The sequence below is a fragment of the Pseudonaja textilis genome, chromosome 6 (genome assembly GCF_049901715.1).
Source record: "Pseudonaja textilis isolate UNSWEBS1 chromosome 6, rPseTex1.2, whole genome shotgun sequence".
Lineage (NCBI taxonomy): Eukaryota > Metazoa > Chordata > Lepidosauria > Squamata > Elapidae > Pseudonaja > Pseudonaja textilis.
The window spans coordinates 8,722,526-8,750,294 of NC_141995.1; the positions used below are offsets into that span (position 1 = coordinate 8,722,526).

At 44.5% G+C, this 27,769-nt stretch overlaps 1 protein-coding gene across 1 annotated transcript in view; it reads left to right on the forward strand.

Annotated features, from left to right (window-relative positions):
* Positions 1-27,769, forward strand: part of FRAS1 (Fraser extracellular matrix complex subunit 1) — a 393,348-nt gene that overhangs the window by 107,868 nt on the left and 257,711 nt on the right. The window contains exons 3-5 of the mRNA XM_087935788.1: positions 23,033-23,140; positions 25,119-25,211; positions 25,946-26,105. Of these exons, the coding sequence (XP_087791914.1) occupies positions 23,033-23,140; positions 25,119-25,211; positions 25,946-26,105 (361 nt within the window). The remainder of the gene's footprint in view (positions 1-23,032; positions 23,141-25,118; positions 25,212-25,945; positions 26,106-27,769) is intronic.

A 27,769-nucleotide genomic window follows, 5' to 3' on the forward strand; every position in this document is an offset into this window, starting at 1 on the left:
AGTAATGAAGACTTGGTTGTTTAAGATTAATGACTCCATTGGATTCTGGCAATGGACTTTTTGCCTGGTGTAGAACAAGAAAACGATTTTATTAATCTTGCACGTAAGAGTGCCGAGTTGAAAGTGAAGTCATAAAACTTTGTTTTAGAGTAAAAATGGCTGGTGAGAAAACTAGAGAAACAAAACAGAAAGTGGGTGGGGTTTTTTTTTGTTTTATTTTTCTGTCTATGGAGAATTCATCATCGTCCAGGTCGTGGTGATCCCAAAGGTGTTTTTTTTTATCCAAATGGCAACGGGACTTTCTTGGTTTTTGGTCTTTGAAAATGTCTTGCTTTCCATCCAAGAAGCTTCTTCAGATGATAAGAACTCAAGGAGCTTCTTGGATGAGAAGCGAAACATTGTCAAAGAAAAACACACAAAAAAGTCCAGTTGCCTTTGTTTTTTTGGGAAAAAGCACCTTTGGAACAGGTTTTGTTTTTTCCTGGTCCAAAGGACAGAGATCTTTGCCGTTATTAAGTGAATCCGGCTTCCGTCACTGACTTTGCTTGGGGAAAGGCCACTGGGAAGGTTGCAAATGGAGATCACACAATCCCAGAACCCTGCAACCTCCATGAATACATGCCGGTTGCCAAGTCACGTGACCATGGGGAATGCTGCAATGGTCGTAAGTGTGAAAGCCAGTCACGAGTCAGCTTCTTCAGTGTCGTTGTGACTTTGAACAATCATTAAACGAACGGTTGTAAGTCAAAGACTACCTGTACAGGAAACACTTTCCTAAGATCCATGACATGCTGCCTTAGAAAACTCATGTGGCCATGATGGATGTGAAAGGGGAGAGAGGAAGGAAGGAAAGAAGGAAGGAAGACAGGGAAAGGGGAAAGAAGAGGAAGGAAGGAGAGGGAGGGCGGGAAGGAAGGAAGATAAGGAAGGAGAGGGAAGGAAGGAAGAAAAAGGGAAAAGCAAGAGGGATAAGAAGAAGGAAGGAGGGAGGGAAGAAAAAAAGAAGGGAGCAGGCAAAAAAGAAAAGGAGGAAGGAAAGAAGGTGGGAGAGGGAGGAAGGAAGGGAAGAGAGGAAAGGCGGGAGAAGGGTAGAGACAGGAAGGAAGGGAAAGAGGGAAAGGAAAGCTGGGAGAGGGATAGAGAGAGGAAGGGGAGAGGGAGAAGGGGAGAGAGGGGAAAGGAGAGAAGAGAGGAAGGGAGGAAGGGAAGGAAGGAGAGAAAGGAAAGCGGGAGAAAGAGAGGAAGGAAGGGAAGGAGAAGAAGATGGGAGAGGTGGAGGAAGAGAGTGGGAGAGACAGAGACAGAGAGAGACACGCAAATGAGAGCTACAGAAGACCAAGCATCCAGAATGAAAAGAGGGAAGTGTCCCTCTCTTGTCCTTGCCCCACCCTGGGCTTGTCGTTGCCCAAGCAAGCCGTCCAGATGTCTACAGATGTCTTCAAGCAGTCCAGATGTCTTCTCCATAAATTCTCCTTCCGAAAGGCTGGATTCCTGGGAAGCTTTCCCTCTTCCCGATTGGAGAACCTGCTCCTCTCAAGGACCGTCTTGCTCTGGAGGCCATCAGGATGGTTACCGTACCCCAATTCCTTTTCCGGGTCTCCTGTCCCCCTGCGACCTGCTCCTTGGTTCCTCGCAACGCTGGGGAATTAAAACGACCTGTCCTCTCGCAGGTTTATTTAACGACAATCTTTTGTGTGGATTATTCGTCCCCTTCCACCAACGTTCACTTGCCAGGGTTCCTTAGGTGGTGCAGCTCCTGCGTTCCTCGGAAAGCGAAGAGCCTTCTCCGTGCTAGGCAGGCATCCAAGAAAAAAAAAGTCCATTCATTTCGGAGAAAAAGAATCCAGTAATGATGACAAGACATTTGCAACGACAGGCGAGGAGAGCCGTGGGGATCGTAAGTTTCCCTAGAATGTGGCAGGGAGCTGAAATTCAGAGGCTCAGAAAGACCCAAAAAACCCAAACCAACCCAAATGTCTTAAAAGCTCTTTCTCTTACTCCCTTTCCTGCAGGGAGTCCTCATCTTGTAGCCCTTCATTTAGTGACGGTTGCAACATGACTGGAACGGATGACCCTTGCAGTAGTGGTGGAATTCAAATTATTTTACTGCCGGTTCTGTGAGCGTGGCTTGGTGGGCATGGTGTGGCTGAGTGGACGTGACATGGCTTGGTGGGTGTGGCTTAGTGGGCATGGCAGGGGAAGGATAAAGTAAAATCCCCATTCCCACCCCATTTCTGGGGGAAGGATACTGCAAAATCCCCATTCCCTCCCCACCTCTCTAACCTGCTTTCCAGCTCTGTTCTCCTGTGCAGGGCAACCAAAGAAGACCCAGCCAATCAGCTGGGACTCAATGGGAGGCAGAGAATAGATGGGGTTCAGGAGGCCAGTCAGAGATGGAATTTGCCAGTTCTCCAGACTACTTAAAATTTTGGCTACTGGTTCTCCAGAACTGGTCAGAACCTGCTGAATACCCACCTCTGCCTTGCAGCATCCCCAACAAGATCAAAATTTGGACCTTTGGCAAACTGGCCTGTGATTGCCCCTTTCTGAGAAGCAAAGCCATTGCAGGAAGCCAGATTCGCTTCATTGAACTGTTTGTTTCCCTTAACAACTTGCAGTGACCCACTTAACAACCGTGTAAAGGAGGCTGTAAAATCAGGCCCAATTAAATAAGTTCCTACCTTGCTTAACAACAGAAGTTCTTGGGGTTGTATGTTCAAAGCAAACTGAGGAAAGCAGCCTGTCAGGTCCCTTTACCCCATAGAAAATTCCCTGTCGCATTAATTACTTCGTCAGGGCAGGTAAAGGGTCTAAGACAGGGATATCAAACTCAAGGCCTGCAGGACAGATGTAGCCCACAATGTGGGTTGGATCCTGGCCTGTGGGGCCGTCCTGGAAAATGCAAGGGGCCAGCCCACATTGCTTCCACCCGATCTACCCAATGCAAAGAGGAAACATGGCGGCAGTTTGGGGAGTGGCCTCAATCTGTCTATACCCACCCACCTGGCCACCCCCCCTCCCCAAGCCAGCAATGCCCAGTGAGTGGCGTCAAACTGGCCACTCCCACCCAGTTGGCCATGCCCACCCAGTCAGCCACTCTCACCCACCCAGCCATGCCCAGTGAGTGGTGTCAACCACTGCCCTGATGAATGACCTTTGGGAGGGCCAGGCGGGTGTGGCTGACTGGGTGGGTGTGGTCAACTGGGTGGGCATGGTCAGCTTGACACCACTCACTGGGCATGGCTGGGTGGGTGAGAGAGCCCTCAATGAAATTGAGTTTGATATCCCCTGGTCCAAGACATCCCAAAATTGCCACTAACCACCAACCACTTAATTTCCCAAGAATTACAGGATTCAGGACACATTTCTGGAAATAGTGACACTGGGAGCTGTGTCCAGGTTCCCATTACTTTTAAATTATTATTATTATTTATTATTATTATTATTATTATTATTATTATTATTTTAAAGACAGGAATCCTGTCAGAAACAAAGCGAGGCATTTGTGGGCCCTTAACTTAGTTTGTATAGATTTTTTTTCCTAGTGCCTATGACATTATTCCTTTTCTTTTGGGGGATGATAATGATTTTAATTTTGTATACTTTTTCCTAAACGTTTTCTTCTGATCTTGTGTTCCACTCCAAGTCTACTAGGAATTGAGTAAGCTATAAATATTTTGAATATAAATAAAACCCTGCCCACTTAGATATATCCCCCCTTCCTTTTTAGCTTTTCCATCTGGTCTGAATCAAAATGTGATGTTTTCTGATTGATCTAAGTAACAACTGATGAAGGATGAGACATTAAATCACCTTTCCTTGCCTTTGATACTTTCTTCTTCCTGGTTGGGAAGTAAGTGAAGCTCTTGGATTCAATGTGTGATAATGAAGAAACATAAAAATCCTTATTACTCATTGGAGGAGAGTTCTGTTATGCACCGAGAAAAGAAAATAATATGCTTAAATAATTTTCTAAATGGGATTAGGCTTATGCATTTGTAGAAAAACAGCCCATTGCTTGTTTCAAAATTTATTATATTTGCCATTGTGGCCTTATTTTGTATTGGTACTAAACACTTGGTGCCCTGTGCTTTCTGGCTGAAATAATTGACTATTCTCTGCTCCTTTTATAGTTTAAAGAAACACTTTGGTGTTGGTCTGCTTGGAGAAGGAAACTTTCAGGAATGTTTTTCTGTGTTTTCCTAACAGTGTCATTATCTTCAACAATTAACCTCCCCTTATTTTAAAAAGTCTTAATAAAGGCTTTCTTTGCTAGGCTTGCTTTATGCCAACTCTGTGTTAAAAGGAAAATAATAATAATAATAATAGGGAACATAATTTGCGCTTGGCCCATTTAGGCTAATCCAGGAAATTTGATTTTAAAAAAAAAACATTGCCAGTGTTGCTTTTACAGGTAGTCCTCATTTAGTGACTGCCTCGTTCAGCAACCTTCAGTTATGACAAGGATGAAAAAGAAACCTTGCAACCAATCCTCATATCGGTTACTTTTGCAGGTCTGTAAAGCAATGGAAAGTCAAAGGATATGCACAATTGCAGTTTCTCTTAGTGACCGCTTTAATTAACTACCAAGTTGCTACGGTAGTCCCAATTGTGGTCACTCAGTGGGTGTTCTGACCAAGGCTTCCTGAGATACCAACAAACACATATAAAATCCAAAACTCTTTTATTTTAATTCAATGGCTGTGAATTATCGTCATTCACAGCCCGGAACAAGTCTTAACTGGTTATAATTAGTCCTAGGGACATTTGCCAAAGTTCTTCGGGACATATGTCTGATAAGAACGCATCTTATGTGACTTGAAGTGCTGTCAACTAAAGTCCCAATTAATCCTTCAAAACCAAACAGAGAACAAATTCACCACGGAGCATTCAGATTCCAAATCGATCAGAGCAAACAACGTTGCTTCCTGCAAAGGTTTTCCTACCTTTGCACTTCCTTTATACCTTATGGGAGGGACAATTACCTCCAAGCCTTACTCCCGAGTTGCCCCTTTTGTCTTAGCTGCTTTCGCCTTCTGGCAGCTCTGCACATGCGTACACTGGGAACAGGCTCCCCTTGTTCCTCTGCCTCGCTGCTGTCAGATTCTGGAGGCTCTGCATAACTCCCAGATGGCCCTGGCCCCATCTCTGTATCGGACGCAGGACCCTCGTCCGAGTCCTCCCCAGACTCCCGTTGTGGTCCCTGTTTTTCCCCACTGTCCGATTCTGCTGCTGTTTGCACAGGCTGCTGGCGAACCACAACAGTCGGGATGGCCTGTAGTTTGGTTATTGTATTGGCACCAGTTCTTGGCACGTAGTATACAGGTAACTCTCAAACTACAACAATTTGTTTAGCAAACATTCAAAATTACAATGGCGCTAAAAATAAGTGACTTACATCTAGTCCTCACACATAGGGGCCATTATCGTATTCCCCACGGTCCAGGGATCAAAATTTGGGTGCTTGGCAAAGTTCGCTTAGTGACTGTTCGAAGTTACAACAGCACTGAAAAAAGGGACTTATGACCATTTTGACCGTTGCAGCATCCCCATAGTCAACATGGTTTATATTCGGAGGCTTGACAACTGACTCACATTTATGACCGTTGCAGCGTCCCAGGGTCACGTGATCCCCTTTTGCAACCTAACAAAGTCGGTGAGGAATCCAGATTCCCCTTAAGAAAAAGTGTTACTAACTTAGCAACTTCAGTGATTCACTCCGCAAAACAGTGGCAAGGAAGGTTGCAAAGCAGGACAAAATTCACTTAACAACTCTTGTCGCTTAGCAACGGAAATTTTGGGCTCAGTTGTGATCATAAGGCAAGGATATATGGAGCCTTTGTGGCGCAGTGGTTAGAGTGCAGTACTGCAAGGTACTTCTGCAGCCAGCCGCCTACGATTTGGCAGTTCAAATCCCACCAGACTCAAGGCTGACTCAGCCTTCTGTCCTTCCCAGGTGGGTAAAATGAGGACTCAAATTGTTGGGGGCAATTTACTGACTCTGTAAACCGCTTAGAGAGGGCTGTAAAGCACTATAAAGTGGTATATAAATCTATTTCTATTGGTATATCTGCATTCATGCAACGTTGCTGATCTTAGCTCGTACTTATTTAAAGCAAAAAAAGAATTAAAGTCTTCTCCCTCTGAAAGGCCTTTGATCTGAATTCTCCATAATTTCTCCAGCTTGTGCTTTTGCCCTCTTCTGTGATTTTCTGTGTCTCTTTTGGCCTTGGCTAATCCTGCTGTCTGCCCAATAAATACTGTCAGTTAATTGGAATGAAACTGCAAAAAAAAACAAAAAACCCTGCAATGCCATATTGTTAGTTTGTGAAAAGCCTCTTTCCCTGGGCAGACGGGAGGGGCGAGGCTCCTGGTAAAATCTCTGCTTTTTAATATAAATTTTTATTGAGATTGATCATAGTGTAAAACACAAATGAAAATAAAGATAGTATAGGGCCGTGATGGCAAACCAATGGCATGCGTGCCAGAGGTGGCAGGCAGAGCCCTCTCTACGGGTATGCAAGCCGTCGCCCACGCTTGGCTTTGCTGCGCACGCGCACCTCCCGCCAGCCAGATGGTCTTTGGGTCTCTGCTGTACGTGTGTGGTGGGCGGGGCGCACATGCGCAGGGGCAGGGCGTACATGTGGAGGCTGTGCATGCATGCGTGGGGCGGGGTGCAGGCAGGGGGTCATTGTGCATGTGCAGGAGTGTGGGGGTTGTGCGCAGTTGTGAGGGGGCAGGGCGCATTCGCGGGGCACACACTTACTTTGCATTTTGGGGGTGCATGCTGTGTGCGCTTGCACTTTGGGCCTCTGGTGCCGAAAAGGTTCGCCATCACCGGTATAGGGGAAGGAAGGGAGAAGAAAGGTGTAGGATGATGGCAAACGTGTGTGTGTGTGTGTTAATGCATTGAGTTCCAACTTTTTGGAGGACAGTAAGATATAAAACACAGTTACAGCCACAATATTTTTTTTTTTCCCATGGTTTGTAAATACTAGCCAATTTGATAACAGCGAACAAATCTAATTAGCAAAACCCAAAGTCAGAATTCCATTTTTTTTTCTGATTCAAGAACAAAGTCTAGAAGTGGTTTCCAAGTTTTGTTTAATGACCAACTGAAGCTACCACGGCACTGGAAAAAGTGACTTATGGCCGTTTTTCACACCTACGACTGTTGCAGCATCCCCGTGGTCCCATGATCCAAATGGAGACGCTTGACAACTGACTCATATTTATGACGGTTGCAGTCCCACTGGGTCACATGATCCCTTTTTGTGACCTTCTCAACAAGCAAAGTCAGTAGGGAAGCCAGATTCACTTAACAACCATGTTACTCACTTAACAACTGTGGTGATTCACTTAACCACTGTGGCAAGGAAGATCATAAAGTGGGATAAGATTCACTTAACAACTGTCTCACTTAACAGCAGACATTTTGGACTCAATTCTAGTCGTATTCCGAGAACTACCCCTAGAAATAAAATTAGTTGTATTTTCTCTTATTAAATCAGTTAATTTTGCCATCTTGGCTCCTGGTACAATCTTATAGGGCGACATGGTTGTGTGTTTTGCCTTTTCCTTCTGACAAAGCCAGTCCTGTCTGTGATACCATCTTTTCTTCAATGATTTCTGACCCCAAAAAGTTGGAGGAGAATTTGGTTGCCAATTCTTGCAGCGTGAAAGATCAGGCAGACACAATAGCTTGGAATAGCTGTATGTCGCTGAATCCTGAAGGGAGTAATGTGGATTAAGTTCTTCATCAATATCTCATTCCCAACCTTGCTTGCAGTTAACTAACCATCATTGCACTGTGACATTCATCTAGTACAGTGTCTCTCAACCTTGGGAAGTTTAAGATGGGTAGACTTCAACACCCATGGCTGGCTGGGGGAATTCTGGGAGTTGAAGTCCATCCATTTTAATGTTTCCAAGCTTGAGAAACACTAGTCTAGTCTAAAGTTACCACCATCAACATGTCAATCATGGCCTGGGGCCAGATCGGGCTCCACAATGTGGAAAAGGCCACATGTAGTCCTCAGGTTATGACTGTAATGGAATCTCCCCATTACAGTCCTAAGTCACAACGGTTTTAAAGCAAGTGGCCTCTAGGAGATGGCCAGGCTGAGCCTGAGGGAGAGGTCAAATATGTCATCAGTCTTGAGTCTCTTCGTGCCCGCAAGAGATTTAAGTCCAGCCAGCCTTGAATTCTTTTGACTCTTATCTACCGCTGCTTTTGCTTTACGGGTTAGTAGTTCAGATTCTTGTAAAGAGCTTTAGCATACAATAAACCTTCATTTATTTGAACCGCCTCACTTCCTGATTTATTGCGCCTGATTTTACGACCGTGCTTTTTTTTTTCTTTTGCAGCGGTTGTTAAACAAGTGCCATGATCATAAAGCGAACCCGTTGTTCGCTAGGGGCCACTTTGGCCAAAATCTGGAAGCAAAAAATGTCCTAAAATGTTGTCATGATGCTGCAAATGTGGTCCGTGTTCAGAGTTTTGCAGCGTTAATTCAGCGCCAGAAAAATAAACCCTGATGCTTTATGTAACATCTTTATAAACATAATAAATAGATTTTATAGACTAGTTGTAGATTTCTCCAACATGGAGCTAACTCAAACAGAAACATGTTGCAAGTAACTTCAGCAGACACACAGCAGCTCAGAAAGAGACATCAGTTTCACTTTAGTTCAGCAGGCAAGCAAGCATTATACACAGCAGACGAGAGAAGCAGTTTCATTTTCAATAGACAGACTCAGAGCTTAACATAGCTTCAGAGCTTCATATAGTTTAATATAGAGCCACACCTAGGCTAGTTTTAGTTTCAGTTTTCAAACTGTCCTCATTGGCTGGTTTAGTTGCTCTGCCTGTTCATTGGCTGAACTTGTTGCCAAGCTCTATTCCAGTTCATGAATATACTCTTGAGAGTCTGGTTGCCGAGCAACCAAGCGGTCTGGTTGCCGAGCAACCAATGTGGAATCACATGATAAAGGAGGGGGACTCAGAACCAGATTTTAAGTATGTTGTGGGAGTCCATTGTAAGTTTGAACAGTTGCTAAGTGTGATCGGTCATAAGTTGAGAACTCCCTGTAGCGCCAGTAGAATAATTTACCTCAGGACAAACAGAAATGAGGCGCCTGCAGATTTGCAGGGAGGCAGATGCAAAGGCTAAATGACAGAATCCCTTAATTGACCAAAACTTTAGAAAGCATATAACTAATAAGATTCATTGATGTAAGATTTTCTGAGTAGTATTGGTAGAATAATGATACCTATGAGAAAACATTAGATCAGTGTTATCCACCTTGGCAGCTTGAAGATGTCTAGACTTCAACTCCCAGAATTCCCCAGCCAGCCATGCTGGCTGGGGAATTCTGGGAGTTGAAGTCCAGATACCTTTTACATTAGATTTTGAAATGCTTCTCCTCTCCTTGTCTTTTTCTAAATTATTACCTTTTATTTCTCCCTTCTTGAATTACGTTCTGTGCCTTTTTGCACTCCAACATCTCTGCCTTTTCAGCAAGGCTATTCTCCCAAGGCCTTTCCTTCCCCCCAATAAGCATTTTGTGTACTTAGGCCAATGTTTGTGTTTCCGTGTTAAATATGGATGAGGCTCTTCTGTTGACAGAAACTTTAGCAGTCAGCGAACAAAGATGGAGGATCCTATAGAGGAGACCGTTAGGGCTGTGCTGCACTTGGGCTGCACTTCCTCATGAATGGAGAAAGGAAGGACCAGGGGAGACAGGATAGCAGTCTCCCAATATTCGAGGGGCTGCCACAGAGAGGAGGAAGGGGCCAAGCTATTCTCCAAGGGACCCAAAGGCCAGACAAGGAATAATGGATGGAAATGGAACAAGGAGAGATTGAACTGGAAATACGGAGAAACTTTCTGACAGTGAGAACAATCAACCCATGGAAGAGAAGTTGCACTCGGAAGTTGTGGGAGTGCCATCACTTGAGACTTTCAAGGAGAGATTGGGCTGCCATTTGTCAGAAATGGTGTAGGGTCTCCGGCTTGGGCAGGGGATTGGACTAGATGACCTACAAGGTCCCTTCCAACTCTGATTATCTATTATCTGTTATCTGTTAAGGACACCTGCTTACGGCTCTTTAAAGCAGCTGCATCTTTTCTGCAGCTTTTCTCTGCAGAACAGCCCAGCAGTTGCTGGAAATGTGCAGACAGTTATAACGTTTATATCCCTATATATTCCAAGACATCTTTTGGGAATGGTGTCTGAAGCCCTGTTTAATCCTAACGATTGCAGGTAGTCCTTTATTTACAACCACAATTGAGTCCAAAATTTCTGTTGCTAAGGGAGGCAGTTAAGTGAATTGTGCCCCAGTTTATGTCATTTCTTGTCCCAGTTGTTAAATGAATCACTCTAGTTGTTAACGTTAATAACAGTCATTAGATACATGATGGGCGGCAAGTAAATGTCATAGTAAATAAAATAAAATCAATTAAACTAAATTAAATTAAAATATAATAAACTAAAACAAAAAGCAAAATATAAAGTAAAGTAAAATAAAATAAAATCATGATTGCTAAGTGAATCTGGCTTCCCCATTGACTTTGTTTGTCAGAAGGTCGCAAAAGGGAATCAAATGAACTTGGGACATGCCACTGTCATAAGTATGAGTCAGTTACCAAGCATCCAGATGTTGATTCTGTGACGGTGAGGATGCTGCAGTTGTCATAAAGTGTAAAAAGAGCCATAAGTCACCTTTTTTTGGTGCCGTTGTCACTAAACAAATATATGTAAGTCGAGGACAATATACAAATTCTGACAAGACGGCTGATTAGAATCAGAATCAGAATAGAGATGGAAGGGACCTTGGAGGTCTTCTAGTCCAGCCCCCCGCTCAAGGAGGAGACCCTATAGCGGTGATGGCTAGCCTTTTCATCACTGTGTGCCGAAAGTGTACAGTGCACGCACGTCCCCACGCATGCTCCCTGTGCTTCTGCACATGTGCATGCATCTCCTGCATGCGCACCGCACCCCGCGCATGCCTCCCACCAGCAACAATCAGCTGGCTGGTGGGAGGCATGCGCGCATGTGCAGTGGACCTGATCCAAGGCAACGGCTCATGTGCAGGCAGAGATGGCTCTGTGTGCCACTTCCGGCACGCATGCCATAGGTTCGCCATCACGGCCCTATAGCATTTCAGGCAGGTGGATGTCCAGTATCTTCTTAAAAACTTGCAGTGATGAAGCACCCACAGTTTCTAGTGTCAAGCTGTTCCACTGGTTAATTGTTCTCACTGTTAGATTGTTTCTCCTGAATTCCAGGATGGGTTAAGGCCTCTCCAGTGGCTGCAGAGCAGAAAGTCTTGGAAACAATATACTAGTCAGGGTTAATGATAAATTGCCAGCTTTGGTGTGTTTTCCTCCAAGCCACAGGGCTGTTTAAATGCCATTTGTGTGAGTAAACAAGTTAGGAGCTGCTCATTCAGCCATCTACTGAAAGTCATCTTGCTGTTTTCCAACCCCATCTTGCAGTGTGTTTAAAATATAAATGTGTGGCAATATTTAATTTATGATACCATTAGATCAGCCTTTCACAAACCTGGTTACCCCTCCAGATAGATTGAAACGCAATTAATTTCTGCTTACACAAACTTTGGTGACTCAAGCGCAGTTGTCACTTTGAGCTGCTAAGTAAGAGAGATGAAAGCATTGTGGGTGCAAGCCTATGACATTTACGGAACCACTGTTGTACGGGTGGTCCTCGACTTAACGACCATTCATTTAGTGACTGTTTGAGGTGGTGAAAAAAGTGACTTTCGGCCCTTTTCATGCTTACGACCAGTGCAGCATATGACCCCATAATCGCTTGTGCGGTGAAGTCTGGGCAGCTGAATGGAGCTGAGTGTTTACTAGCCAGATGCCCTTCCTGTCACCAGGGCGGAGTTTTGTTCAGCATGTATATATTCTCATTGTGCCCAGAGAGAGAAATATCTACCTCTACCTAGGATCGAACTCACAGCCTCCTGACTGGGAGGCGAGAGAGCGCCACCTCTAGGCCATCGCACCACTCAATTGACTTACGATGGTTGCAATGTCCTGGGGTCATGTGATTTCCCCCTTTGCGACCTTCTGACAAGCAAAGTCAATGAGGAAGCCAGATTCATTTTACAACGGTGTTACTAATTTAACAACTGCAGGGATTCACTTAACCACTGTGGCAAGAAAGGTCGTAAAGTGGGCCAAAATTCACTGAACAACTGTCTCGCTCAGCAACAGAAATTTCAGGCTCACTTGTGGCCGTAAGTCAAGGACTACCTCTGTTCACTTTGATTTGACGGATCATCTTTGAGTGGCACCGGAGGGTTTTAGATTTAAGCTTCCTGTTTTCAAATTGATAACAAGTGCTGCCCCAGAGGCCAGTTGAGGAACACGATCGCTGATCTATTTCACGCTGCAATCACCAGGATTTAGTCTTTCCCAGAGTAATTCTTGCTGCAACATTAACTGTTTTCCGCTACGACAAACAAACACTCGAGTTCCTTTCAGCAGCTGAAAAGCATCTGTTGCGTACAGATCTGTCGTCTGCGAGCTACATAACCCCATATTCATAAACACGGTCTCATGCTCCAGAAGAGAAAGTCTTCATTTGCATTAATTATTGCCTTCTCTTTTCTTTCCCCCAATGCCTTTTGGATTAGATCATGAAAGTTGTTGTGGTTGTTTTAGACTACAGCATGAAATTTGTTGTTGTTGTTGTTCAGTCGAAAAATTATGCCCAACCTCTCACAACCTCCTGGACCACAGCACGCCAAGTCCTCCGGCCCTCCATGGTCACCCAGAGTCTGCCCAAATCAATGTTCACTGTGCCAACGTATAAAGAAAGAGACACCACGAAACAGATGTCCTACATTCACTTCCGTGCATTTCCCAAGATTTTGTCTCTTGTTACACGTTAAGCATTGGGTGAATGCGCTCCTAAAGCCCAATAAACTGGAGATAAGTTGGAGACTGAAACAGCTGTTGCGTGCCTTGCGTGTCCGAAGGGATGAGTCATGCTCTCTTTGTATAAAGAAGCCATCTTTATCATTTTAGTCTCTGCCCCTCTCAAAAGACACAGGATTGCTAGGACCCCTGGCTTTTCGGAATGCTCTCCGGGTTTGGTGGGCGGGTAGACAGTTTCTTTGGATTTCTTCCAAGGCAGAGAAGTTCTCCAGCAGTTTCTTAAGGAGATCCTCTGAATGGTGCCAAAAGATCTCCTGGAAAGATTCCAAGGCAGACATTCCCTTCTGAAATTCCTCTTGTGATTTAATAGTAGCAGGGAAAAGCAGAGACTGTTGGAGATTTCTTCTTCTTCTTCTTCTTCTTCTTCTTCTTCTTCTTCTTCTTCTTCTTCTTCTTCTTCTTCTTCTTCTTCTTCTTCTTCTTCTTCTTCTTCTTCTTCTTCTTCTTCCTCCTCCTCCTCCTCCTCCTCCTCCTCCTCCTCCTCCTCCTCCTTCTTTGCCTTCTCTTCCCCTCCCCCTTCCTTCCTTCTCTCTCCCCTACCTCCTTCTCCATTTCTTCGCCTTCCTTCCTTCCTTCTTTCCTTCCTTCCTTCCTTCCTTCCTTCCTTCCTTCCTTCCTTCCTTCCTTCCTTCCTTCCTTCCTTCCTTCTCCTCTCTCCCCTCCCTCCTTCTCCATTTCTTCTCCTCTCCCTCCTCTCCTTCCTTCCTTCCTTCCTTCCTTCCTTCTTCTCCTCTCCTCCTCCCTCCCTCTTCCCCCCACCTTCTTCTTATTCCTCTTTTACCATTTAGGTGTGGAAGGATGAGTCATCACTTGGACAATGAAAAACAGAGCATTCCTTCATGTTTTCTGAGCTCTCTTGTTACTAAATAAAGGCAAGAACATCACTGAAAGATATTCCAATCCAAAACAGTGTAAACAGAAAACTTTCAACTATAAATCCAACAAAGCAAGATAAGGTAATAAATCCGGAAGGGCAAGATAAGGAGTTCCAGAAGTGAAGTAACATGGTAGTAAATCAAACCAGTTGGGAGGATGCCAGGTACTCAGATAACAGTAGCCAGCATTAGATAAACTCAACATTTGTTCCCGACAAATGCCCCTCCCAACTGCCTCTCCTTTAAACTCCCTCCCCAGGTGTGCCTTGTGAAGGGAATCAGGGCCCTTTCCTCCCTTGTCAGCCACGCAGCCCACGTTGCTCTCTTCTCCATTCTTCCCTGCGTGTCCTAGGATGAAGAGAGGGTGGGTCTTGGTCTTCCTCTGAACCGCCCCTCTCTTGTTTTACCTCTTCCCTGCTTTGCCCAGCCTGACTTTGCCCTTCCCCAGTTTCTTCCACAGCCAACGAAGCCACTCTCCCGCTCCGACGGCTGTTCGTCTTCCTACTTGGATCCAGACTCCGACGGGGGCATGACATTTAGGCTGAACAAATCCAGTTCCTACAGCCATTCTTCATAAGATCTCTCACCAAGTCTACCACTGTCATTGTTGCACTTGTCATTTTAAAGGTCTGTATATACCACTTCACCATAGCCAACTCGTCGCCACCAACTTGCCGCGGGACAATGCACCACGGCTAACTCGTCGCAGGACAAGAGTTATGCTAATATCAAAGAAATGATGAATCAGAAGCATTTTAAGAAAGGATGAAAAAGGAAGGACAAAATGAAATGCGAATGACCAAAATTAAAATAACTTTGATAAATTATTTTAAGTAATTAAATTGGATTGTTAAATTGTCCCATGGTGAGTCGACATGGCTATGGCGAGTTGACCATGGTGAGTTGGCCACAGAGAGTCCCCTTCCACGTTTTAATTCCCTGAATCTCATTTGCCTACCTTTACTTGGAAACAAGCTTGTTTGAGCTTATTGGTAGGAAGAGGCCACCCAGGAGAAATGAAAGCGAAAGCTTTTGGCTCTTTTAGATGATTATTGGACCGTTTGGGAGACATAATCCAAAAAAGGTGTGCTAAGCCTAGCAGAAGCTTAATGGAACCATTTTCATTTTTTTTTAAAAAAAACCCCAAATCGCATGGCCAATATTCACTGTTTTTCCAGCACAACTTTGGGAGACTCTAGAGAGTGCTAAAATGTGATTGAAGAGCAGCCTGTGGCATTACTGCATTTTGGTCTTGTCCCAAGCCAGGCACGTGCCTGAATCATTTATTTTTCCTGACTCCTTATTGCATTTGGTCTTAGTTTTAAACCCATTGCGATCCAGAAATCTAATATTTGCTTTCCCGAGCTGACGTCAATCTTGCAAGTTCCCCCTTTTTCCTTTTCCTCTCTTTGTACCCTCAAAATTCTGTTGGTGTGGAGTAGATTTACAAAGTGAGAAGGGTTCAGCAATCTGCAATTCGAGTAACTCCGCATGCAGTTCTTGCTTAGAGATGTAAGCATCTGGCCAGATCTGGCATCTTTCGCAAGATTCCAATCATCTGTAGAATTATAGAACCATAGAGTTGGAATCAGGGGTGGGATTCCGCTGGCATAACAACTGGTTCGGCGATCGCACGCTCCACATTTTTAAAAGCTCTAATACTTACCTTCTACTGCAGTCCCTGTGAATAAAACAGCTGAGCCGCCGCAAACTGCTCTGCCGCGGGAATGAGCTGTGCTCTAACGAAAGGAAATAAAGCACAGGAAAGAGTCAGGGGTGGGCGGACGGGCCCACACGCTTGTCACAGCAAACCAGTTCCCTGCCAGCTGATCTTCAGAGCAAGGGGTTCCCCCGAACCGATCTGAACCAGCAGAATTCCACCCCTGGTTGGAATGGACCTGGTTGGAAGTTATCTAGTCCAACCTTCTGCCCGTTGCAAGATCTAAGGCAGGGGTGTCAAACTTGATTTCATGGAGGCCTGCATCAGAGTTCTGTTTGACCTTGGGAGGGGCAGGGAGGCGTGGCCAGGCATGGCATCGCCAGCTCGACATCGCTCATGTTAGGGGGAGCCTATGGTGGCCTGAGCGCTCTGCCAGTGAAAATGGGCTCCTGAGCTTTGTTTTCAGCTGGGACAGCCTCCTGCAACTCTCTGCCAGCGGAAACAGATCTTTGGAGGGGCTGCACATGGCCCTCCGGAGTTCCATTTTTGCTGGCAAAGGCACCGCAGGCCGGTCCTTCACTGTTTCCAGGGCAACCCTGTGGGCCGGATCTCAGCCCGGGGCCTTGTTTGACACCCCTGATCTAAGCCATTTCTGACAGCCAGCCTTCCAGATGTCCAGCAAAGGAGAAGTCAACACATCATGTATGACAACCTCTTCTCTTGGCTGAAAGCTCATATACAGGCAGTCCTTGACTTACAGCCGTTCATTGAGTGACCATTCAAAGTTACAACGGCCTTGAAAAAGTGACTTATGACCATTTTTTCACACTTAACCACTATGGCAGCATCCCCGTGGTCATGCAATCAAAATCCAGATGCTTGGCAACTGACTCATATTTATGATGGTTGCAGTACCTTGAGGTCATGTGAATTCTGGGGTTTGAAATCCAGAAGTCTTGTTAAGTTTGGAGACCTCCTGGTCTGCCTCATAAGTCTAACAGTCAGACCCGGTTTGATTCTGGGAGTTGAGGTCTACAGGTCTTAAAGTTGTCAAGTTTGGAGATCCCTGGTCTACCTCATAAGGCTGATAATTGGCTCTGATTTGACTGTTTGACTCATTAGGCTGACAGTTGACTCTGAGGTGAAATCCACAAGTCTTAAAGTTGATGAGTTTGGAGACCCCCTAGTCTACCTCATGATGCTAATAGTTGGCTTTGATTTGACAGTTAGACTCATAGGCTGACAGTTGACTCTGAGGTGAAATCCACAAGTCTTAAGGTTGACGAGTTTGGAGACACCCAGTCTACCCCATAAGGCTGAAAGTTGGCTCTGGTTTGACTTGTGGTCTATTAAAATACCCATTAGCTGCCAAGCTGGTCCTCCCATTTCCTGTACTTTTGCCTTTCATTTTTCCCATCCGGATGTTGAACTTGGCATTCCTCTGCTTAAATTCCACCTTGTAATTTTCTTTTCATCTCACTGCTTAAGCCTATTGAAGTCTTTTTTGAATTGCCTGCCTCTTTACTTTTAAAATACTAATAGGTACTGTGTGGCCTGCCAGAAGTCAGGCGCTGGTGCTGATCCAAGATCCATGGCCCCTTTATGACTTGTGGACTTCAACCCCCATTCTGGGAGTTGAAGTCCACAAGTCATAATGGAGCTATAATTCCCCACCTCTGTTCTGTTTGAAGTGGATTTCCCCTTCACAACCTTCCCAGCCTGTGAGATGCAGAGTCACACATTCAGAGTGGATATTTTTTTCTCTCTCTCTAAGTCACCCTCAATTTACGACTATAACGGAGCCAGCAATTCTGGTTGTAAATTGTGACAGTCATAAAGCAAATCATCACATGATTGATACTATGACTTTTTTGTGGAGGTCATAAAACAAACACATCAGCCGTTAAGCAAACCCGTTGTTTGCTGTGAGGCAGGGTTTTCTTTGGGTGGAGACCAGAATTAAATTCATTTTTCCCAGCAAAAAAGTTGCTGATCGTGGTCACGACTATGGGATGCGAGCAGTGGCGGGATTCAGCCAGTTCACATCGGTTTGAATAAACTGGTTGTTAAATTGCACCCACTCCCTTATCAAAGTGGATCTGGGTGCTGTGCTCCACTGCAATAAACGGACGATGAAGCAGCCGGTACAAGAGAAGGAGAAAGTCACTTTCCCTCTTTCTTCTCCCTGCTCCTCCTCCTTCCTTCCCTCGTGCCGGCTGCTCGTCCATTTTTCCATTGCAGTGCAGCGCCCAGGATCCACTTTGATAGCGGGCAGGGGGTGTAATTTAACAACCGGTTCCCCCAGGGTCAGGTTAGTCATCGTGGGAAGCTTCTCCCGCATGTGCAGCAGAGCTGGAGGATGTAGATGGGCCACGCCACCCACGCCAGCCAACCTTACCCTGGGCGAACCGGTTGTTAAATTATTTAAATCACACCCTTGGATGTGGGCCAATAGCCGAGGATGCAAAACGCATTTATATGACTGCAGGGTGGTGGTGTCAGTCGTAACATTAAGTGGTCCCTAGGTGACCAGTCATAAGTAGAGGACTATCTTTCATTCCTTGTTCTAGGTTTTCTTCATCGCTGGGATAAGCAAGAACAGGAGTGACATCAACAGCCAAAATTAGGGCTGAATATATCAACACCGGTCTTCTAATGGCGGGGTGGGGTGTAGATATGCAAGGCCTCAAACCTTCCATAGTGTCCCACAGTTTTTGCGTTTCCTTCGTCATTCTCTTCCCCCTCTTTCGTTTAAAACTCAGAAATCAGATTAAACGCAGCACGGGAGTTAGCCTGACACACATATAACTTGGCCCGAATTGATTTTGCAACCGAGTAATAAATCAGACCCAGCGAGACAGTTTTTCTCAGCTTATCCTCTGTTAGTGCAGCTACTCCATCCATACCGAAGGCTAGTTATGTTATTGGAGGTTTTTTTTAAAAAAAAAAAAAAACTATATGAAACCTCTCCCCGGGAACATTTATGTCTTGAACTCCAGGGCTTTAAATTTATGTGGTTCTCTGGCTGTATTTAAGTTTAAGATTCCCCGCAGGTTCATACGGGTGGACGAGATGTTCTCTGCCAGAAAGCGATGACCCGTTTTAAAAGCTGTATATTGATGTAGTCCAAAGTTATGCCGGTCAAGGAGTTGGACGAGAGCATATAATGCCATCTAATAGCCTCCCCTCAACATGAGAGGGATTATTGGCATATTGCCAAGCAGAATGCCAACCTCAAGGGTAGGGATGGAGAACCTGTGACACTAGGGTCAAAGGTGACACACCACAATGTTTTGGGCGGTGCCCTTGTTTTCATCAATATACGGCAACAGTTATTCTCGTAAGAACGCCCCATTCTTGCACGATTTTCAGATACAGGTAATCCTCGACTTACAACAGTTTGCTTAGTGACCATTTGAAGTTACAGCGGCATGGGGAAAAAAGTGACTTATGACCATTTTTCACACTTAAGACCCTTGCAGCATCCCCATGATTTATATTCGGAGGCTTGACAATGGATTAACTTGTCTGACAGTTGACAGTGTCCCAGGGTCATGCGGCCACCTTTTTGTGATCTTTTGACTAGCCAAGTCAAAGGTCAAAACTAGATTCACTTAACAACCATGTTACTCGTTGCAGGGATTAGCTTAACAAAATGTGGCAAGAAAAATCGTAAAACGGGGCAAAACTTGTGTAACAAATTTCTCACTGAGCAACATCAACATCATTTGGCCTCAATTGTGGTTGTATGTTGAGACTACCTGTCAGGGTTCCAAGTGTTCTGACCAAGGCTTCCTGAGACCATAATTAAACACACGCTTAGTCCAAACAACTCTTGTTTTATTTCAGTGCTGGGAATTAAGTTCATTCCCAGCCTGTAATGAGTCTCAAACAGTCCCCCGAGATAAGCACCCACCTTTCTCTCCTTTGAATGGCTGCCAGAAACTGAAGGGCTGAATTAACTGTAAAAAGCCAACTGAAGTACAAAGTCCACACAGAACTTCAAGGTGTAAACTGAACAGAGTGAACGAGTTTGCTTCCTGCAAAGGTTTTCTTACCTTTGCACTTCCTTTATACCTTATGGGAGGGGCAATCATCTCCAAGACTTACTCCTGAGTCGCCCTTTTTGTCCTAGCTGTTCTTGCCTTCTGGCAGCTCTGTGCACAAGCGCACTGGGAACAGGCTCCCCTTGTTCCTCTGCCTCGCTGCTGCCAGAATCTGGAGGCTCCAGAGTTAGCACGTAATTCCCAGGTGGTCCTGGTCCCATCTCTGTATCAGATGCAGGACCCTCATCCAAGTCCTCCACAGGCTCCTGGACTGGTCCCTGTTCTTCTCCACTGTCCGATTCTGCTGCTGTCTCCGCAAACCGCAACACCAAGTAACTTACCCAACACAATCAAAACTCTGAGGCCTGGAGTTTCCTTAAAGTATGACTTTATTGGGCATGTCATATTGGCACGTCTGGTGAAAAGGACCCGAGGTTTTCCCCACCTAAATCAAACCCCAAAGTTCTTGCCCCCAGGCTACCTGTCCATGACATGGTCCAATCAGGTCGTAGTCCCAACTCCCGTTGACTTCAGTCCTCACCTCCTTAGCACCTGGTGAGAACGTCTATGGTTCCCAGGAGAAAGAATTTTATTTTGGCTACACATCCCCCAGCTATCTCTATCTCCCACCTCCCGTTCCCACAGCTTCAACCGGTCTTGCTGTGGCAGCCTTGAAGATGCTCCAAAATGGCTTCAGGGCTGACACTACCTGTATAAGGAGGTTTCACAAGAATAGGGTGTGCCCTTGCACAGTTTCCTAGCGGAAGTTCATCAGAGGAAACGTCCAAGTTCATAAGAGGAAATGTCCGGTGGCACAGTTGGTTAGAGTGAAGTATTGCAGGCAAACTCTGCCCACAGCCTGGAGCTCGATTTTGACTGGCTCAAGGTTGACTCAACCTTCCATCCTTCCGAATTCGGTAAAATGAAGATCCAGATTGTTGGGGGCAATAGACTGACTCTATAAAACTGCTTAGAGAAGGCTGCAAAGCACTGTGAAGCGGTATATAAGTTCTAAGTACTATTTTTATAATTTCTTTATATAATACATAGCTCTACCTAAAGTTGGACTTTAAATAAATATGTAAAGAATTGTTCCTCTTTTGTTCGGCGGGGTGGGAGAGGACATGATGCGCCAGCAGAGTCATGTTAAGCATTTTCTGAATTTTTGACACCAAGCCAAGAGATGTGCCATCATTGCGCTAGTATGAGTAAGATTAATAGACCGTTAATCTTAACGTACCTGTCATTCCCAGCTTGTAATTCCCACAGATATCGGAGTTCTTTCCTCAGCATTTTGGAAGAGGTGGAATGGGATGGGAAAATGACCAACTCCTACTTTGGAGTCCTTGATGCTCTCTGTGCTTGGTTGTTTTTCTTGAAGACGTTTCATACCTGATGCCCTGACGACGCTACCTAGTTGTATAGCGAAATGTCCACAAGAAAACAACCAAACTGAGAGAGCACCAAGGATGCCACAGTTCAGCTGAGCTACAGTTATTCTCTTCTTTTGGTATCAATTCCCACTTCTCTAAAAAACAAACATTAGCTTCCACCAAAGCAATTCTCTCTCTCTCTCTCCCTTTCTCCCTCCCTCCTTCCTTCTTCTTTTCCCCCTTTTTTCCTCCTTCCTTCCTTCCTTCCTTCCTTCCTCCCTTCCTCCCTCCTTCCTTCCTTCTTCTTTTCCCCCTTTTTCTTCCTTCCTTCCTTCCTTCCTTCCTTCTCCCTCCCTCCCTCCTTCCTTCCTTCTTCTTTTCCCCCTTCCTCCCTCCCTCCCTCCTTCCTTCCTTCTTCTTTTCTCTTTTCCTTCCTCCCTCCCTCCTTCTTTCCCTCCCTCCCTTCTTTTTTCTTCCCTCCTTCCTTCTTTTCCCTTTTCCTTCCTTCCTTCCTCCCTCCCTCCCTCTCTCCTCAAACCATGCACTTAAGAGGTATACAGGGAAGGGAGGAACAGGTAGCTTTTATTGAAGATATGAAGTAGCTCTCGGAACAACCGTGGCCTGCTTCAATAAGGTCTAAGTAGGAAGAGCTGTTTGGAGCAGAGAAAATTTGAGCTGAAATCTTGTCCATCTGCTGTTTCTCTGTTGCAGATTAGCATTCGTTCACAATTCCCCGGTTGAATACCAAGTGGTTTTGCACAGACATTCATGTACTTAGACATTCAGAAAGCCATAGGTGTGAGAGGAGGAATGGGGAGGAAAGTGTGCTTTGGAGAAGCAATTGGCACACTCACTCCTCAATACTTCTCAAATCTATTAGTGGTTGCATGTTAGGATACACATTATGATATACCTTAAATGTCTATGGAGATTCTCAATCATCCATGTCATGGTTGTCCCAACTATTTTCAAAAGGAAACTGCGCTTTCTTTGTTTTTTTCCTTGAAGACGTTTTGCTTCTCATCCAGGAAGCTTCTTCAGTTTGCTTCTTGGGTGAAAAGCGGAACGTCTTCAAAGAAAAAAGAAAGACCAGTTGCTTTTTGAAAATGGAACAACCCCCTTAAATATTAGTCATCTTCAGTACAAGGTATAATTAGCCTGGATCATTCAAGATTTAGCCTAATTCTACCAGCAACTTATACTAGCAATTTTAGTTCAAAAGGATATAGCAACTTCAACAGAAATGTTGATGGGCCAATATGTTCGTAAAAAGCTCATTGCCTTCATTTCGGGCCACACATTTGATAACGAGGGAGAATATGAATTTAGAGCAGGGGTCTTCAAACTTGGCAGCTTTAAGACTTGTGGACTTCAACTCCCAGAATTCTTCCTCCAATCATGTTAGTCCAGGAATTCTGGGAGTTGAAGTCCACAAGTCTTATAACTTGCCAAGTTTGAAGGCCCTTGGTCTAAGTGCTATTGCTATCAATTACAGACAATAAGAAATAGGTCTGACATCTATTGTATACCTGAGTTCACTGCATGTCAGGATCTTTTCTTCCTGTGTACCACTCCTCTTCTTATCTCCAGCAAACTCTGAGTCCTTTTAGCCTCTTTGCATAACACAGAACATAACACAGAAGCTGTTCGACACCCCAGGTAATTTTTCCAGGACATTAATTTTAATATGAATGGAAGCATCAAATGCTCCTTTGGAAGTCATTAAATTCCCAGCCTGAATCTGTTTATAGAAACCTGAACTCTACGGAGGAGAAGCTCTAATCAGATTGTAACTCCTGAGCTTAGGTGGATCAATTACTTTGCAGCTCAAATTGATTGCTTTTCATTGCAGACCTGAGTCTTTTGATTACACGTTTTGAAAGTATGACATGAATAGCTTTGGACTTATTACAGCCATGGGTATTAATCAGCACGGAGTAGACAAATCCCAGTTGCCAAGTCCACCTCGGTAACACAAAACCCTTTTCAAATCATCAGAACCCTTTCCCGGTGTCCCGTAATTGCATGCCATGTGAACTCTTTTCTTTTCATTTCTTTTCTTTTTTTTTAATAGAATTTTAATCCAGGGATTATGGTTTGTTTGCAGAACAACACTGTTTGGAAGCCGGACTCGTGCCGAGAGTGTGGTTGCCATGGTGATGTTGTCCTGTGTGAAGCTGTGGCGTGCAGAGACCCTCGCTGCAACTTTGAGAAGGTAAGAGAAGACAAGCCGGGGACATCTGGATGAGTTGGGATCTGGATGAGTTGGGAGGCCCCGAGGCTGAGTTGTTTAGTTGCTCTCACTAAGCTCAGGAGAAAACTTCTGATTGGAATGCCGAAGGTTGGAGGTTCAGTCCCCAAGTAGAAAAGATCCTAGATTGAAACTCTAGGGCGGAAGAGGTCTCCAAGCTTGGTGACTTAAGACTTGGGGACAAGTTGGAAGTCAATGCCCCCTTTTCTTTCCTTTTCTGTTCCCTCTTGTATCTTACACCCTCTTTCCCCCATTCCCTTTCCCTTCCTTAATTTCCTATTTTCTTTTCTTCTTTGTATTTTATATAATGTAATAAAAACGATAAAGTTAAGGCTTGGGGACTTCAACTCCCACGATTCCCCAGCTGGACATGCTGAGTTTGGAGACCCCTTGCTCTAGAGAGGTCTTGATCAGCTGGTCAACAAGCTGGGGTCTCCTTTGAGGTCATCGTTGTAGACTTCAGCCAACCTGCCAACCTTTTTTCCAGATGTCTTGGATCATCCAGACACAACATACTTGGAGCATTTTATCGGAAATATGGTCCAAATGTTATCAGAGGGCATGATGTTGCTTGCCCTTGATGGAATCAGTACCAAACTGATACTGTGGCATAATCAGTACCACGAAACAATGTTCCTCTGATGTAGGCACACGAATTAATGGGATAAGAATCGGAGAGTTGTGATGGTTAGGCCATATCAAACGGTTCCCCGATGTTTCCCCAATGTCTTTGATACAATCAGTACCAAACTGATACTGTGGCATAATCAGTCAGTATGTAGACAGGAATTAATGGGATAAGAGTCAGAAGTTGTGATGGATAGCGTATCAAACAGAATTCATGTTCAATGTCCTTGATACTCAGTATGATACTCTGGCATAATCAGTACCACGAAACAATGTTCCTCTGATGTAGGCAGAGGGATAAGAATCGAGAGTTGTGATGGTTAGGCCATATCAAACAGTTCCCTGATGTTTCCCCAATGTCCTTGATACAATCAGTACCAAACTGATACTGTGGCATAATCAGTACCACGAAACAATGTTCCTCTGATGTAGGCACAGGAATTGATGGGATAGGAGTCAGAGAGTTGTGATGGATAGGCCGTATCAAACAGAATTCCCCAATGTTTCCCCAATGTCCTTGATACAATCAGTACCAAACTGATACTGTGGCATAATCAATACCATGGAACAATGTTCCCCTGAGCTGCCAGGTAAAGCTGTTCAGTATGAATTAACCAGCATGGTAGGCACACTGTCTGGATGTGATATGTAGCTGAGATTCCTTTCCACTTTCCAGATTTATAGGGCAGTGGTCCCCAAACTTTTGGGGAACCAGGGATTGGTTCCGCGGAGAGAGGTTTTTCCGGGGCCTGGAAGGGGCGTGGTTTCACATGCTGCCTGCATCCCACGAATGGGGCTTCGCTTGTTTGCGTGTCCCTGTTTCTGGCATGGCGCGGATCAGTGCCGGTCCACCGACTGGGAGTTAGGGACCCCTGTTGTAGAGGATCTGGGTCCTGTAACTTAAGATCTGTAGGAAGAATCTCCTTCTTTATACTGTATATTCCTACGATAACAGCCTCCAGTAAAAATAAGGTGCTTTCTTCATTGTTTTTCCGTTGCCAGAAAAAAAATCATGGTTTATTTTTTCAGGCTTTTTACTACCTTCCAATGTGAATATTTGAGCCTCCAGAGAAGCATTTGGCTGCCTCCCTTTTGGCATTTCTGACTTGACATGGTGCATTTTTAATTGTTCTGCTTTTTTCTAAAAACTGAACTTGTTGAAGTTTCAGCGGGTGACAAAGGATCCCAGGAGAGTCCGTTTTGAAGGGCAGTAAGATCAGTCTTTTTTAAAAAAGAAAATTAATAGCAATACAAATGCAAAGAAATGCTGGTTGAAAGAACGTGAGTAGCATTTTCATAATATTTATCTGTTCAGGGGGAAATACTTCAAATATCGCCCAATGCTTGCTGCCCTGAGTGTGCTAAAGGAACGGAAGGGTTTTGTGAGTACAAAGGACAACTCAGAGAAGTAAGTACTGTATTTCTGGTATTTTCTTTAATCTGTTGTGCCCCAGATGGGAACTTAAATTATTTCATGACGAGAATTATACAATATGAAAGTTGTGGATCTGTCTGTTTATCTTATCTATCTATCTATCTGTCTGTCTGTCTGTCTGTCTGTCTGTCTGTCTGTTTGTCTGTCTATCCATCCATCCATCCATCCATCCTTCCATCCACCCCACCCATCCATCTATCTATCTATCTATCTATCTATCTATCTATCTATCTATCTATCTATCTATCTATCTACCTACCTACCTACCTACCTATCTCTCTTTCTATCTATATCTATCTTTCTATCTATCTTTCTATCTATTTATCTTTCTTTCTATCTATCTATCTATTTATCTATCTTTCTTTCTTTCTTTCTTTCTTTCTTTCTTTCTTTCTTTCTTTCTTTCTTTCTTTCTTTCTTTCTTTCTATCTGCCTATCTATCTATCTATCTATCTATCTATCTATCTATCTATCTATCTATCTATCTATCTCTTCTGTCTATCTCTTCTATTTCTCTATCCATCCATCTATCATCTGTCTCTCTCTCTCTCTCTTTCTCTCCACAACTTTTCCATTTTCTAGCAAATGCGAGCTTTCCAAATGTGGGATGTGGTTTCCTTGGCAGGCAGCTGTCATGTAAAACCTATGCGACTCCTTTTCCTGTATTTTTCCTGCTCATTTCTTTTTCTTCTGGTCTTTCCTCGAAGCCTAATGCTGAATGGGCTGGTTCGGGATGCAGGACTTGCTCTTGCGCTAACGGGAGGGTTACTTGTGCCCCCAAACGCTGCTCTGCTCTCTTTTGCGAGGACGATGAAGTGGAACATCTTGGTCCAGGGGAATGCTGTCCCAAGTGTGTGAGCAGAAGAGGTGAGAAACTGTTTGATTTGTCATTTCTGAAAGACCTGAAAGTCCACAACTCAAGGTCCAGTTAAACTGATTTATTGCTGGAAAGCCTATGCGCAGGGATTTTTTTCAACCAGCTGTTAGCACCCGTTTGGAGTTAGATATGGGTCAACTGAACTCAAGGAAGGTTCGACTTAATTTGCTTGTGGCTATGTAGGGATTCTAGACTGATTCCTCATTTAACTCCGCTTTCAGGATCCGCCACTCCTCCTCGTGCATTGCCACCTGGAAAGCTTAGCAGTGTTGCTAGCTCAGGCACTGCAAATTCTAACCTGTTAGATATTTGATATAAGCATATACAGGCAGTCCTCAATTTAGAACGGTTCGTTTAGTGACCGTTCGAAGTTATGACTGTTACAGCTTCATCACAGGCATGTAATCAAAATTCAGAAACTTGGCAACTGATTTATATTCATGACAAAGTCCTGGTCTCCTTCTGCCAAGCAAAATCAACGGGAGCTTCGATTCGCTTAACTGTAGCAAGAAAAGTCGTGAAAATGGGACAAAACTAGTCCTTGACTTCATGACCACGATTGAGCCCAAAATTTCTGTTGTTAAGTGAGACACCTGTTTTGGGGATTTTGCCCCATTTTACGGCCTGTCTTGCCACAGTTGTTAAGTGAATCACTGCAGGTGTTAAATTAATACCAGCAATACAGGTGTTAAGTGACTCTGGCTTCACCTTTGAAATAAGGCAAGATGAGATGAGATGGGAAATAAGACAATAGGAGATAAGATGAGAAGAGAAGAGAAGATGGTAAGATTTATTGCCATTTTTACTGAGGGCACACTTGCCCACATTAAAAATGAAATTCTGTTGTCTGCTCTCCAAAGAAAGTATATATCTACCCCTACACATACATAACACACATATACAGATACTACATATACACATACATATACCCTGTTTCCCCCAAAATACAACCTACCCTGAAAGTAAGTCCTAGCTTGATTTTTATACACGGGCCCAATATAAGCCCTACCCCCCAAAATAAGCCCTAATTAAGATCCCACCCACTCCAGAGTGGATGGGTAAAAATTAAGCTAGGGTGGGGATTGGGGTGGTGGTGGAGCTGCCCTACTACTTACCTTTGGACAGTTGTCGCACACCCTGACACCTGCCTTACTGGCCCATTTCTTCTGCAGCCAGTAAGGTTGGCAAGGCTTTCCTGAAGGCCTCTGTAGCTGGTAACAAAGCTCCAGATCGATCTAGAGCTCTGTTACTGGCTGCAGAGGCCTTCAGGAAAGCCTTGCCAGCTGCAGAAGAAGTTCTTGAAGGCCTCTGACAGTGAGAAGGAGGCCGGGGACGATGCGCACAAGTGAGGGTAGTTAGTGGATGACATCCCCCCAAAATAAGACCTGGTGACTTTTTTGGTGGCAAAATATATATATATATATATATAAGACAGGGTCTTATTTTGGGAGAAACAGGGCACATATATCTACACCCAAACATATATATGCATATATTATTAATCATTGTCCATTTTGGACACTGTCCATTGTCCAGAGCAGAAAAAAGAAACTTGAGCGTTCCCAAGGTTGATGCTACATGGAACAAAACTGTGATTGAATCTGGGTTTTCTGCTTCGGACATCACGAAGTCACGTCCCAGAAGCTAACAAGGA